The 13,947-nt window shown below is 27.3% G+C and overlaps 2 protein-coding genes across 6 annotated transcripts in view; one reads left to right on the forward strand and one right to left on the reverse strand.

Moving 5' to 3' along the window:
* LOC127276748 (14 kDa phosphohistidine phosphatase-like) overlaps nt 1-13,947 on the reverse strand; it is an 82,225-nt gene that overhangs the window by 24,675 nt on the left and 43,603 nt on the right. Inside the window, exon 1 of one of the 3 annotated variants that reach the window (XR_007842250.1) lies at nt 11,789-13,765. The exons of the other annotated variants lie outside the window; for them this stretch is intronic. The gene's annotated coding sequence lies outside the window, so the exon portion shown is untranslated. Of the gene's footprint in view, nt 1-11,788; nt 13,766-13,947 lie in introns of those variants that run through there. 3 annotated transcript variants of the gene reach the window in all.
* The window catches only part of LOC127276745 (arrestin, lateral eye-like), a 59,310-nt gene that overhangs the window by 5,946 nt on the left and 39,417 nt on the right, over nt 1-13,947 (forward strand). For all 3 annotated transcript variants that reach the window (XM_051297382.1, XM_051297383.1, XM_051297384.1), the window contains exon 2: nt 4,442-4,901. In XM_051297382.1, the coding sequence (XP_051153339.1) occupies nt 4,768-4,901 (134 nt within the window). In that variant the 5' untranslated portion in view covers nt 4,442-4,767. The remainder of the gene's footprint in view (nt 1-4,441; nt 4,902-13,947) is intronic.

Here is a 13,947-nt window from a genome sequence, read left to right on the forward strand (position 1 = left end):
GTAGCTTATTAATTTTGTAACAATTTAATTTTTCTTTTTTCAACTGTTACCCCAACACGGGGCAAGTTCTGAATTTTATTTTAATAAAATAATAATAATAATAATAATAATAATAATAATAATAATAATAATAATAATAATAATAATAATAATAATAATGATTCGTTAAACAACTCTGGTAAATAATACATAATTAACTTCATTTTTTCAAATGGAATTTTTTTTTAGTACCGAGAATATAATAAAAAAAATATAATTACCTACATGCAATTTTAAACATTAACAATGTATGTGTGTTTGATGTTTTCCTAGCATAACGTTGAAACGTTTAATCTCTACTGTTTATAGCTGCACCACAACTTTTAAAACCTCTTAAATAATTAAATATATTGTGTTTTATGGCATCAAAGAAAAAACTTTTTATTTTTCCTCCACAACTGCAAAATTACAATATCTAAATCTTTTATTTTTACTTTCTAATTTAGTTAAATACTTTTCATAATATACGATGAAAAATTTGTCATATACATTTCATTTCTTCCTTTGTTTTAAAAGAATAAAAATTTCCATTTAAGTAAAATTTAAATTTTAACATAAATAATTTATTTATTTATTTATTGGTTTTTATATCCTAAAAATAAATATATATATATATATATATATTTAAATAAAAATAAATACCTAAATAAATAATTTTTTTTTCTTATAAGGTCAGAATTGATGTTTTCCCCCCAAAAATCACAGATTTCTCTGATAGTAAAAAATGTGTAATTTTTTTCTTTTTTTACGAAAGGCAGAAATGACATTTTAGTCCAAGTTAAAAAGAAATCCAATTCACTTCGGATCTCAACTTTTCCATCTCGGGTTTTAGAGGACTTTTTTTTCTGTATATCTTAGTCCAGCCAATCAGAAACGAATATTTCTCTTGGGAATAAGTTTTTGATCAACACAATAAGTTTTGTCACCATACTTTTATGGACCATGATTTTAATTATGTTCAACGACCTTTATAAATTGCCTACTCTAATTTTCCAGATTTTTTTTTTTCATTTTTTATTTATTATATCAATTTTTTTTGGAACTTTTTTTTTTTAAATTCATGAAAAAAAGGTATACATATATTTTATTAACATTGGATTTTTATCACGTCTTTATGTTTAAACACCATTGACGTTCTTAGAATACTTTTATATCTGGACCCTCCTTATAATATATCCAAGGGGAAAGTGAGTATATTCTTCATGGGAAAATATAATAAGAACAAAGTAAGAAAACTTTTTTTCCCCTTAAAAAAAAAATGAATTTACGAAATTCAAGATTCGAAAAAAAATTTCATTTATTTTCTATAGGTAAATAACTTTTTTTTTCTGTAAAAAAAAAGTTTTTTTTTACAAAATTATGAGAATTATAATATTATTATTATTATATTATTATTATTATTATTATTATTATTATTATTATTATAAAAAAATAATTTTTAATTATTATATGATTGAAAAAAAATAAGAAAAAGTTGGTGAATTTATTACTCGATAATTAAGTGTATGGAAATATAAAAGTAATTGATTTTTCAAGTCCATTGCTTTGTTTCTAATGGACGTTAATATCTTAAATTAATTAAATTCTTCAATATTGATAAGAATAAAAAATTTAATTAACTATTCCCTTATTATTTAGTGTTATGAGAAAAAAAATATAATAAACGAAATGCAGTAATTTAATAAATATATAAATACATAAATAAACAACAATAATTTAAAATAATTAATTTGAAGGAGAAATATAGAGAAAAAAAAATGTAAAAATTCCAACTATAAAAAAATTTTTTTTAAAAATTAATAATGTTCTCAATTAAAAGTAAAATTTCAACCGCAAGGAAATGTTTTTTTTTCGTATAAAAACAAAAATCGTTAAACGAGCTTTAAAGCTTTAATGAAATAGTCTATATATGTACTAGAAATTCTGCTGCTTTGTTAATTGGATACATTTTCACAGTGAAAATCAACGTATTTCTTTTATTCTTTTTCTCCAAGTCAACTAAATTTACAATTTATGAAATTCCGTCTACGGATAAAAATTTCAAAACTTTGACAAATGAAACAAAATTCATTAATTAACAAAACTTTAAAAAAAAGGAAATTATAAAATATAAAAAAAATCGATACAAGAAATTTAAATTTTTACATAAAGTAATCATAAAAATTATTTTTGCATAATTTACAAACATTTAAACTTTAAATCTCAAAATTCAATTAACTTATGTCCTTGTAAATTCAAGAAAAAAAAATCATTTAACAGTCTCTACAACGAAACTACATTTCGTATTCACGATGTAATTTTAGAATTTATGTCTCCAATTTATTGCACTTTAGGGAAAGCACTTAATTTAACCCATAACGAACATATAATATTATTTCTTGGAAATTCAAAAAAATTAATAATTTAAAATAAAATAATATAATAATTTAATATAAATATATAAAAATATAATAATTTAATATAAAAAAAAAAATTTGAAAATAGTTTAATAAGAAAAATTTTTTATAAAATTTTACAAAAAGAACTTATATGGAATTATTTTCCACTAGATTTCAGAATTCAGTTTTTTTTTTATTTTGAAAAAAGTTTCTCTCTGTGATTTCACATTCCCTGGGGAACGTATGTCTTGGAATCTTTTCCACTGCGTCTTTTCTCCACGCCAGTTTTACTTTTAAACGAAGAAAAGAGGCTCTCAAAGCGTTCATTCTCTCCACTCTGTTACAAGAGAGCTTTTTCTTTTCCTACAACTATACCAAAGTGCTAAAGCTCAGTGAAAATTATAATGTTTCAGTTTAAAAAATATATATGTAAAATTTTTTTTTAATTTTGAATTTTACATATTCCTGTCCAAAATTTGGTTATAAATAAAAAGAAGTGGACACTTTTCTTTCATTCTGTCCTTTTGTAATAATCTAGATGCGCTAGATAGTTTTTAAATAGTTATACTATCTAGAAACTAGACAGCTACTATATAGTTATACTATCTAGAAACTAAACAGTTTCTACATAGTTATAATATCTTTAACTAGGTAGATTCTATATAGTTATACTGTATAGAAACTAGGTAGTTCCTATATAGTTTCTATATAGTTATACTATTTAAAAACTTGATAGTTTACATATTAGTTATACTGTCTAGAAACTAGGTAGTTGCTATATAGTTTCTATATAGTTATACTATTTAAAAGCTAAGTAGATAAATAATCTAGATGCACTAGATAGAAACTAGATAGTTTTCATAATTAATTAAATAATAAATTTTTTTATTTTCTGCATTACTATAACATATTTTTTTTAATATAATAAATAAGATTTTACTTGACTTGTATCGGGTAAAATGGCTCAGTTATTTTCAAGGGTTGTGATTTTAATATCGATGTTCCACTACATTTTCACCCCAAGTATCGAGAGTATTATTTGCCACCATTCTCCCTCACTCGACCCCCTCTCTTCATTCGCAATACACTCTATTTTCCATCTCGACACTACATTTTTAACAAGAATTTCTAGACGTCTTCTTTTCTGCAGGTCACTGAAAGCCGATCGTTTCACTTCTCTAGTTTTCTATATTGACTTAAAAAAACCTTCGAGAATGTCTTTTCAAGGGAAAAACATGAATATAACTTCATATATTTTAAATTTTATATAAAAATTTCTTGAGGTTAAATATTTTTTTTGAAACTATACAAGACATTTTAAGGATAATTTTTGCAATTTGTAAGACTTCAAAAATATATCTTAAAATACATGTGGAAAATTAGCAAAAGTTTTTGAAACATTAAAAAACTTGAAATGTAAGAATTAAAAAAAAAATAAAGAATGCTTTTCAACTACACTGGAGTCTCCCAAGAGAGGACTTCTGAAGAGAGGACTAAGTAATGACGCGGCGCGGTAAGAAATGAGGGGGGAAGAGATGGGCGGGATCAGAAAGAGGAACGTGAACTCAGGAGCGTTTGTTTTTAGTGTACCTTCCTCGCGTAGTATTTTACATATGTAATAGAATGTATTCTGTTAAAAAAACACATCTCTGTGATACGATATACGGCCCTGGAGTGTTTACAATTTTCGGCGTCAAGGACGAATTCCGTAGAGAGGTCCAAGACTCTTCCTGTCCTCTCTTCGGAGACTCTAGTGTAATGAGAAAAAACGTTTCTGTTATTTTAGAGTGTAAATCACCTGAAATTTATGAAGCACCTCTATACGCTTGAAAATCCCAAACAATTTATTTCGATGTACTTATCAAAAATCACGAGTACTGAACACTAAAACTCTACACATTCTTTTGATAAAACAAAAAGAAAAAAAATCACCCTCACAATTCAGGGAATTATCATCACAAATGTAGGATCCAATAACTCTAAAAAACCTATATAAGGGTCTAATCGAAAATCTCTTCTCTTAGCTTTAGGCGAGGAAAAAAATAAAATAAAATAAATGTTGAATTAAAAGAGGGAAAAAGAATCATGCCACATAAACAGTTTTCCTAGTATACGAGAAACTCTACTGATTGCCATGAAAAAAGAAAAATGTTCCATTATTATACGTGAGAATAGGAAACAAATTTGGTGTAAACAATTTAGAAATAGTGTTTTGGTGTTAATTTAAAAGTGTTTATATATATATGTATATATATATACTGTGCGGTGTGTTAACGATAATCAAATTGTGTGTGTGATTGTCTATTGCTTCCTGGGCCTTTGTGGCCAGGCTGAAATAATCAAAATCGATATGGCCGAGAACGATAATTTCTCGGCAACATCAAGTCTTTCAGTTCAAACTGTTATAGAAAGAACTAATATATTAGATAATCAAACTCAGCAGTCGACTAAAAATCAAGATAAACAACTATCACCAAAAGAACGGTAAGGATTTCAAAATTTATTTAAATGTCTTATGTATATACTTCAGGAAAGTTGCTAATCTGGCCCTGGTCTGGATGTATCGGGGAAACTAACCGGGACCACACCAGGATCTGGTCGGGCCCATATTTCAATCGAAAGTATCTAGAAACTGTACTTAACTTTCTAAATTATATAAAGTGGTAAATAGTTTCTATATAGTTATACTATCTAGAAACTAGGTAGTTTCCATGTAGTTCAAGTATCTAAAAACTATTTAGTACAACTATACCATAACTAGGTAGAAACTAGATAGTATAACTGTACTGTAACTATATAGAAACTAAATACTGTAACTGTACAGTAACTGTATAGAAACTGGCTAGTTTTCATATAGTTCAAGTATCTAGAAACTAGATAGAAAATAGATAGTACAACTTTCTTGACTTTTCTAAATAATCTATAGATGTACTAGACATTTTCCATATAGTTCGAGTATATAGAAGCTAGATAGTATAACTGCCCTGACCTATCTAAATAATCTATACAGAAACTATAATAGAATTTATATGAAATACTGTCTATTGCTTTTATATATTATTTATATTATATTATCTAGTACATCTATACATTATTTTGAATAGGTTTAAAATAGGTTTTCTAGACAGATTCTATCTAGTTTCTACACAATTAAACTATTTAAAAACTATTTAGAAATTTTAAAAATGTTGGAAGTTATACTATCTAGTTTCTAGAGAGTGTAACTATGTTGAAACTATCTAGCCAAGGCGCGTTCAAAATTTCTGCACGAATGTAGTTTTTTTCATTGATGTCGTATATAAGTACACTTTTTTTTAATGTCATTTATATATATGTACTTTTATTTTATATATTATTCTCTCTGTATATTATAAAAAGATTTCAACGACGCTACTATTTCAGGATTTTATCCTCCCACTCCACTTGAACCCTTTGACTCTTTAATTTAATCCCTTCTCTTTCGTTTCTTTGTTCGAAATTTTATTTCTCTTTCTTTCTTTCTCTCTTTTCATTTCACTCATATTAACCCCCTTTCTCTTTAACAATCGCTACTTTAACCTATGCATTTTTTCTTTTTGCAAAAAAATCTTCCTAGTTTTATTACTTTTTTACTACTACTTCTTTAGATTTTCTAATCACAACCCCAAACCCCCACCTTTGAAAATTTTACAATATCTTATTATATATTTTATTTTTCATATCCTTTTAAATTTTTACTTTTTTTAGGAATTCAATTTTTTATTTCTTTTTTTATTTGCTTATATTTCATAAATTTTGAGGTTAAGTTCGCCTATAATTTCAAAATTTAATTTCGTGGTTGTTTTAATTTTTTTATTATAATTTTTTATTAACGACCTCTAAAGCTTGTTTTGATATTATTGAACCATAAATTGATAAACAAAGTAAAATACATAAAAAGTATACATCTACCTATTTTTTTTAATTTAAAAAAATTTAACTAATAATAATCAATAAAAATGTTCTAATTGACAATATTTTAAATAACATTTTAATTAAAAAAATATTACACTTAAAAATATTTCGATTAAAAACTTTTTAATTATGAACTTTACTTTTTAAATAATATATATTTTAATTGAAATTATTTTCATCAATATTTAAATAATTCTTAATGATCAAAAATGAAAATATTTTAATTTAAATCAAAAGAGTTAAAAAATTTTATCAGAGATGAAATTTTTTATCTCTCTTTGTTTTTAGAAAAAAAAATATTACAAATAAAAGTAATTCTAAAAAAAATTACAACAATATGTAATATTTATTTTAAATGTAATATTATTGTTTACCAAAAATATTTTTAACTGTAACATATTCTAATAATTATATGTTATTAAACATATGTCGTTTAATCGATATTAGTTTACGATCGCTAATTACAAAAGCTATTAGATATAATGTGAAAGTATAATAAACCAACACAGTAAATTTGTTAGCTTTGATACTTAATTACCGAATTGGACAAAAACAAAAAAAAATGTAAAACATAATGTTTCATTCTCAAGAACACGACACGATAACGCTATGGATTTTAAATTATTAATAAAAATTATATTCAAAGTAAAATTTTTTTTTCTAATTATATTATTGTTAATATTCACTTTTGAGATAGTTGGTAATTAACAAAATAGTTTGGGCTATGTGACTGAATAATTTCAAATTATGCTATTAATTAATGCAGAATTTAGATATTAATTTGGAAACAGACCTTCATCTATGGCAACGATTTTCATTTATGTTCAAATAATCATATTTATTCAGCAGAATGTTTATTTAGCTATATTTTTATAAAATTAATTTTTATTCAATAAAAATTTGAGATTAGATTTTCAAAATTCAAAATGGCGGATCCAATATGGCGGTCAAAATTTAAAAATCGTTTGAACTTGCTTGAAACTTGTTACTCTGGGGTTTTCGGAGTCGCTGATTACAAATCTGACATTAGATTTTGAAAATTCAAAATGGCGGATCCAATATGGCGGTCAAAATTTTAAAAATAGTTTGGATTTGCTTGAAACTAGTTTTCCGGGGGTTTTCGGGGTCGCTGATTACGAATCTGACATTGGATTTTCAAAATTCAAAATGGCGGATCCAATATGGCGGTCAAAATTTTTAAAAATCGTTTGGATTTGCTTGAAATGTTAAAATAATAATATCTTTCTGAATATTTGAATTTTAAATAAAGCTATAAAAGTTAATGAAAAAATTTTTAAACTTGTATTTAATTTATATAATTCTAACATAAAAAAACAAAGGAAACTTTTTCATTGAAAAAAAAATTTAATTAAATAAAATTCGTTCAGTAAATTTAATTTTCATTAATTGCTTCTTAAATTGTAAACAAAAATACTTTTGAATTCAAAATTAAAGTCAAACATTACTCTCGCATTGGAAATTGAAAACAATTGTTAAAAATTTATATATTTATAGACTATTAAAAGAACTCTATCTTGAAAAATACAAGGAATTTTTTTTTATTCTGAACGTACACAGTCTGTAGAAACATCGAGTGGCTCTCAATGCTCTATAGTCATTTGGGGGTGGAAGGAGGTTTTTTTTTTTCTTCCTGTTGGAAAATTGATGTTACGAACTGTATCTTTCTTGTGTACATTTGCCATTGTTTATAGACCTTACGGGAATTGAGGGAAAGTGTCCAAAAAAAGAAAATGGGATGTTTCAGGATAAATATTTGATATAAGGTGCGACGAACTATTTAGGGGGTGAAGGGGGGTTTATTCGAAGTCTACGTTCGCCGCAAGAATAATAGACGAGAAGCTCCTCAAGTGTTTTGTGCAATTAATTATTTTGTGTCTGTATATATATGTGTATAAAAGAGGAGGGGGATCTTATTATTTCGGACTCATCTCACATTAGAGATGATTTATAATTTACAGAAGAACAGGAGAATGGTAGCGAACTTCATTAAAATTACATGAGAGAGAATTTTCAAGGGGATATTTTTTCCAATTATTTTTTCAATGAGTTGAGGTTAATTTTTAATTCTCTTTACCCACATTTAGCTAATAATTTAATTCTTAATTCTGTTTTTTTTTCTACTTTGACAAAAAAAAAATTTTTTTTTTGTCAGTGAAAGAAGTAATATAATATTAAATTGGATTCTAAAACAGTGTATATATAGATAATAATATCCACACTTGAATGTAGGTTTAATCAAAATATAGTTTAAAAATAAAGCAATCAAATTTTCAGTCAATTAATGTCTTTTAACATTGAAAATGTTTTTAAATTCAAGGCTTGCAAAGTTAAAAATGATTTTCATTTAAAACTATTCTACTCACTTTTGTAGTAATCGAGAAGTAATATTTGGACTCACCTGAAACAAAGAAAACAAACAACTGTTAATTATTTTCTAAAAATAGTCAATAAAATTTGTTCTAAAAAATTAAAAATTAATTAAAAATAATAAATTTTAAATTAATTAATTAAAAGAATACCCTACTCATATATAAAAATCGAGTACCTATATTATTTTTTTTATTCACTACATCAGAATTCAATTTTACAAAATATTTTTGAAAATAAAATTCCGTATTTGAAAAAAAAATAACATATTTTTGTTAATGTTTTTACAGTGAAAACAAATATATGGACAGTACTTTAACTCTTAAATTATTCCAAAAACTAATAAATGTCTCGTCACATCTGTTCAGGATATTGGCATGTTTACGATTGTTTAATAGCCAACAATTCACTGCAAGGTGAAGGTGACATAAGGGCGTTACTAAATTTTTATTGTTGCAGATAGTTTCAATAAATAATATATAAAAAAAAACCTTTTATTTTAAAACTTTTATACTCTCACAATGGGAAACTATAAAAATACTACAGCAGCGCTAAAATGGGAACCATTTCATAGGGTCAATTTTACTATCATAAAATAATAAATGGATTTTTTTAAATTTAGTAAAATATTAAAGACTATCGTATAGGATAGGATAGAAAATGATAGGATAGTAATCGGATAAAGAACGATAGGATAGGATAGGATAGGATAGGATAGGATAGGATAGGATAGGATAGGATAGGATAGGATAGGATAGGATAGGATAGGATAGGATAGGATAGGATAGGATAGGATAGGATAGGATAGGATAGGATAGGATAGGATAGGATAGGATAGGATAGGATAGGATAGGAAATAATATGATAAGAATCGGATAAGGTAGGATAGAAAAAGGATAGGTTAGGATAGGATTTTATTTAACAATAAAATTAATTTATTCCTTTTTATTGGAGATAAATTTACTATTTCCAGAGTAATTACAAAACACATTATAATAATGAGTGACAAACAACTTAATTTTCAATTTTACTTAGAGGAAGTACAATTTGATAAATAGAGAAAGCTCACTTCATGGAATTTATATAGACCAGTAGAAAAGGATTAAAAGATAAAAGCTTGGAATTTATCTTTCTTTCATCAAACATTAAGAACTATCTTCTAAGTACAATATTTATTATCACGAACGTCAGGAAGATAGAGGAATACTTATTTTTGTTAGGAAACTTCTCACTTTACTAGGAAGTAATTCTGCCCTGAAGAATAGTTACGTGACTAACCCATATATCTCTTTTTTTTCTCTTATATTCCAAAGTTGGGAATTTTTTAGCTGGAATTTTTTTCTACACATATTTTTACATTTATAATTAACTAAGTAGAAATGTCTTTTTATTAAATTAAAATTATTCAGATTTTTTTATTTAAAATTTTTGATAAATAAAAAATTTAAATTTCAAAAATTAAAAAAAATATATTTTTAATTTTTTTAAGTCGGTATAGTAAAAAAACTTCCTCGTTTAAAAAAAAAATAAAATAAATATGGATCGAGAAATAGAATAAAGAGAATCTAGAAATAGAAACTAGCTTTTGCAACAGAATTTCTATAAATATTTGTCACTAGGGAAATAGTAGGGAAGCCAGGATAAAAGTTTCTTTTCTAGAATCGACATCAGAGCAAAAGCCTCTCAATCTTTTCAATGTTAGAAAACCAACTAAGCGGAAAAATATGTGTCAGGATAAAAATCCTTTTTTTTTTCTTTCTTTCTTGAAACTTTTTTTTTGACACCCTTATCAAAAGGTTACACGAAATAGATCTCTATCTATTCCAATTCTTTTAGTCAGCACACAAAAAAGAATCAACGATATATATATAAAGCTTTCAAATAAAGGGGAGTTGTCTATACACATATATGAATTTGATCCAGCCTGATTTTTAGCTTTAAAAAAATATTGTCACATTGTCTTTTTTATACATTTTGCATGACACTTTTCACCTCCAAAAAAAATAAAATACAATATCCAATATTTTAATATCTGTAAAATTGATCTCCATTCTTTTTAAATTAAATTGACAATATAAAAAAGAAGCATATTTTATTATTTTAAACAATTTCGTACTATATATTTATTTATTTAGTTATTGATTTTTTTAGAATTATTAATTTATAAATTATTAAATTATTTTAATAAACTTTATAATTACACAATAGAATAATAATTTAAAAAAAAAGTTTATTACTGTATTGTATGTTAACTTGAATTTCATTAAAAGTCAATTTCTATAAAATGGAATTCTAGTTATGTGTCCCATAGTCATTTCCCATAGGACTTTTCAAATTAGATAATTTCGAATATCAGAATTATATATATAACGGACTTTCAGTTGAGTGCATTTAATCAGTGAGAATCCACTGCTGAACCCGAGAAACGAATTTCTTTTAAAAATGCTTTCTTAAGACGAGTGAAAAAAGATTAAGCGAGATCAGACAGATTCATTTTTAGATAAGGCCTTTTTTCAATTAGTTTTCATAAAAAAAAAAAAAAAATTTCACTAATCGTCTGTCTATTCCAGTTCTAGTTATTCTCAAAAAAAATATTCCGTAAAATTTTTCCTCCCATTCAAATTGAATGATCATGAAGCATAAAAATGCCCGTATAATAAATTTTATAACAATCAGATCAAATTTTGATATTTTTATTCGTTATATTAGATCAGCAATTTCGAATTTTCAAAATCTAATGTCAGATTCGTAATCAGCGACCCCGAAAACCCTCGAGTAACAAATTTCAAGCAAATCCAAACGATTTTTAAAAATTTTCACCGCCATATTGGATCCGCCATTTTGAATTTTCAAAATCCAATGTCAGATTCGTAATCAGCGACCCCGAAAACCCCCGAGTAACAAAAGTTTCATAAAGATTTATCAATTTTCAAATATTTTTGGTCGCCATTTTGAGTCCGCCATTTTGAATTTTAAAAATATAATGTCAGATTCGTAAGCAGCGATCCCAAAAACCTCCGAATATTAACGGATTAAAAAAAAACTCTTACCTTTATAAACATTTTTGAAAAATCCTCCAAATTGTCCGATGTTATTCCTTCGAAATATCCTCCTCCATTACTCCAAATTAGTTGTTCTAATTTTCTTCAGGTATTCACTTCCATTTTTTTAAAGTTTCTCTTCTTAACACTTTGTCACTTTAAACAAACATTCTAGAAAGTGGTTCTGAGGTAAAAATAGCACTTCTAAAAATCACCAATTCTTCATAAATTTGTTCACAATCACCTTCGGAAAAAAAATTTAACAACCTAATGATTATCGAAACTGTAAAATAATAAATATCCACTTTTTTGTACCCAATAAACTAAAATTAAATTTATCACTCTATTTTTACTCCGTGGTAAATTGATCCCATTAATTTTAAACTAATTTGACCAAATCCGAAGCAAATCTTATAACCAAGTGTCTCAACATTAACAACAGATTCCTCTGGAATGGCCAATTCAAGTTTATATCCTTTTTGATCTCCCAATGTCTCATTCTTTTTGTCCGAATGAATCACTTCCCAGGAAGAAACATCAAGATTTGGATTTTGATTTTTAATTAATCTCAAAATTGTTTCTGGCTCTTCGGGACGACCAAAGATCCATGTACCAGCTCTAATGTACTTTTTACGTTGAGAAGGATCCGTAACTTTTAGAGAATGACCACCCAACAATTGGCTAATCCTCGATATTTGAGAACTCAGCCAGTCACGAGTGAATTCATCAAGACAATCCGTTTTGATAACTCCATCTACAAGGCGAACATAACCAAATCTGGGAAGAGGACCACTTATAATCTTATGAATTTCATTCATTATTATTACTCTAAGCTGATCAAGTTCCACATATGTCATTCCGCCACCCTTAAAACTATTCCGTTCAATTACTCTAAGAAAAGACGTTTCCGGTTCTAGTTTTATTTCAATCGGTTGATAAACTTCGGTCCTATTTTTACAAAATTCGCCTTCTTCAGTTTCCAAATCTACTGTAATTATTTCTTTTCTACTCTGTTCAGGAATGTTGTCTTCCGGGCTGATCCTTTCAGTTTCCAAAACAGCATCTTTCTGCTTAATAAACTCTGAACCTGGAGCCGAAATATTTTCTATCGGAGCCACCACCTGAACTTGCATGACAGGTAAAGGTGGACATTGATGAGAAGTGCCAGATTTTGTTAATACTTCAGTCATACGTGACAGTAATTTTATTTTTTCTCTCTTCATTCGTCTTCGTTGAGCACCACTAGGTCGTTTAATCGAACTGATCTGTTGCATTTTCCTTAAAGGTAAAATCGCTTCCTTAGATACAGTAGAACTTTCTGAAGTCGCAGACACATTTTCTTCAGTCTCACTAATCCGAACTAATTCTATCTCCCTTCTATCGTCGTCAGTGTTTTTAATATTATCAAATTGTTCCATTTTTTAATCCCACGAGTATCGGAGAATTAAGCGGTCCACCCCCAAAGAGCTCCGTTTATGAGGGTAAGGCTAAAAATTACACTGAAAGGTCGCCCGGTATTTCAGCACCTCCGTTTACGACATCTCCCTCTGTAGCATCGCGAAAGGACCGCATGTTCATCAAGTCGAACCCGTAACTAACAATCGTTTCCCGAGCTTTACGAGATCCTCACTGAAATTTACCACAATTCGGCCTCCGTCCACGCGAACCCTTCCAAAATACACAGCGGATTTGGTGACCCTGATGTCATTCATCCATTGACACGGTGGACACGTCTTGGATTGGGGGCTTATGTCCTTAATACTCCTGCTTCTCCTTGCCAGAGAGAGACAGGATGGATCTCTTCTTAGTTGGAACCTAACCGAGCGCCGACTCTTCAGCTTCAAATAGTCGCTGAACATTGCTGTTGAGCTTCTATAATTCACATCATCGCCGAAGAACTTTTTTAAAAAGCTTCGGAGGATTAAAGTCGTTGCTCGACTAGGTTCGTAAGCTCCCCCACCAACGACAAGGTCTTGAGATCCCCAGGGGGAGGCTTTTATCATACTCGAATCTGAATCAAAACAAAATTCAAAAACACTTTTAGCTGATCAGATCGCTTTAGGGATTCCGGCTTCAGAATAGAGCGCTTGTAGCCTACTGCATGTCGTAAAAAAAGAGTAAAATGGGTGCGGAGGATCGTACACTTCTGGCTAAGTACCGCTTTGATG

Source organism: Leptopilina boulardi, unplaced genomic scaffold (genome assembly GCF_019393585.1).
Source record: "Leptopilina boulardi isolate dan_hultmark-lab unplaced genomic scaffold, ZJU_Lbou_2.1 LbouV2_151, whole genome shotgun sequence".
Taxonomy (NCBI): Eukaryota; Metazoa; Arthropoda; class Insecta; order Hymenoptera; family Figitidae; genus Leptopilina; species Leptopilina boulardi.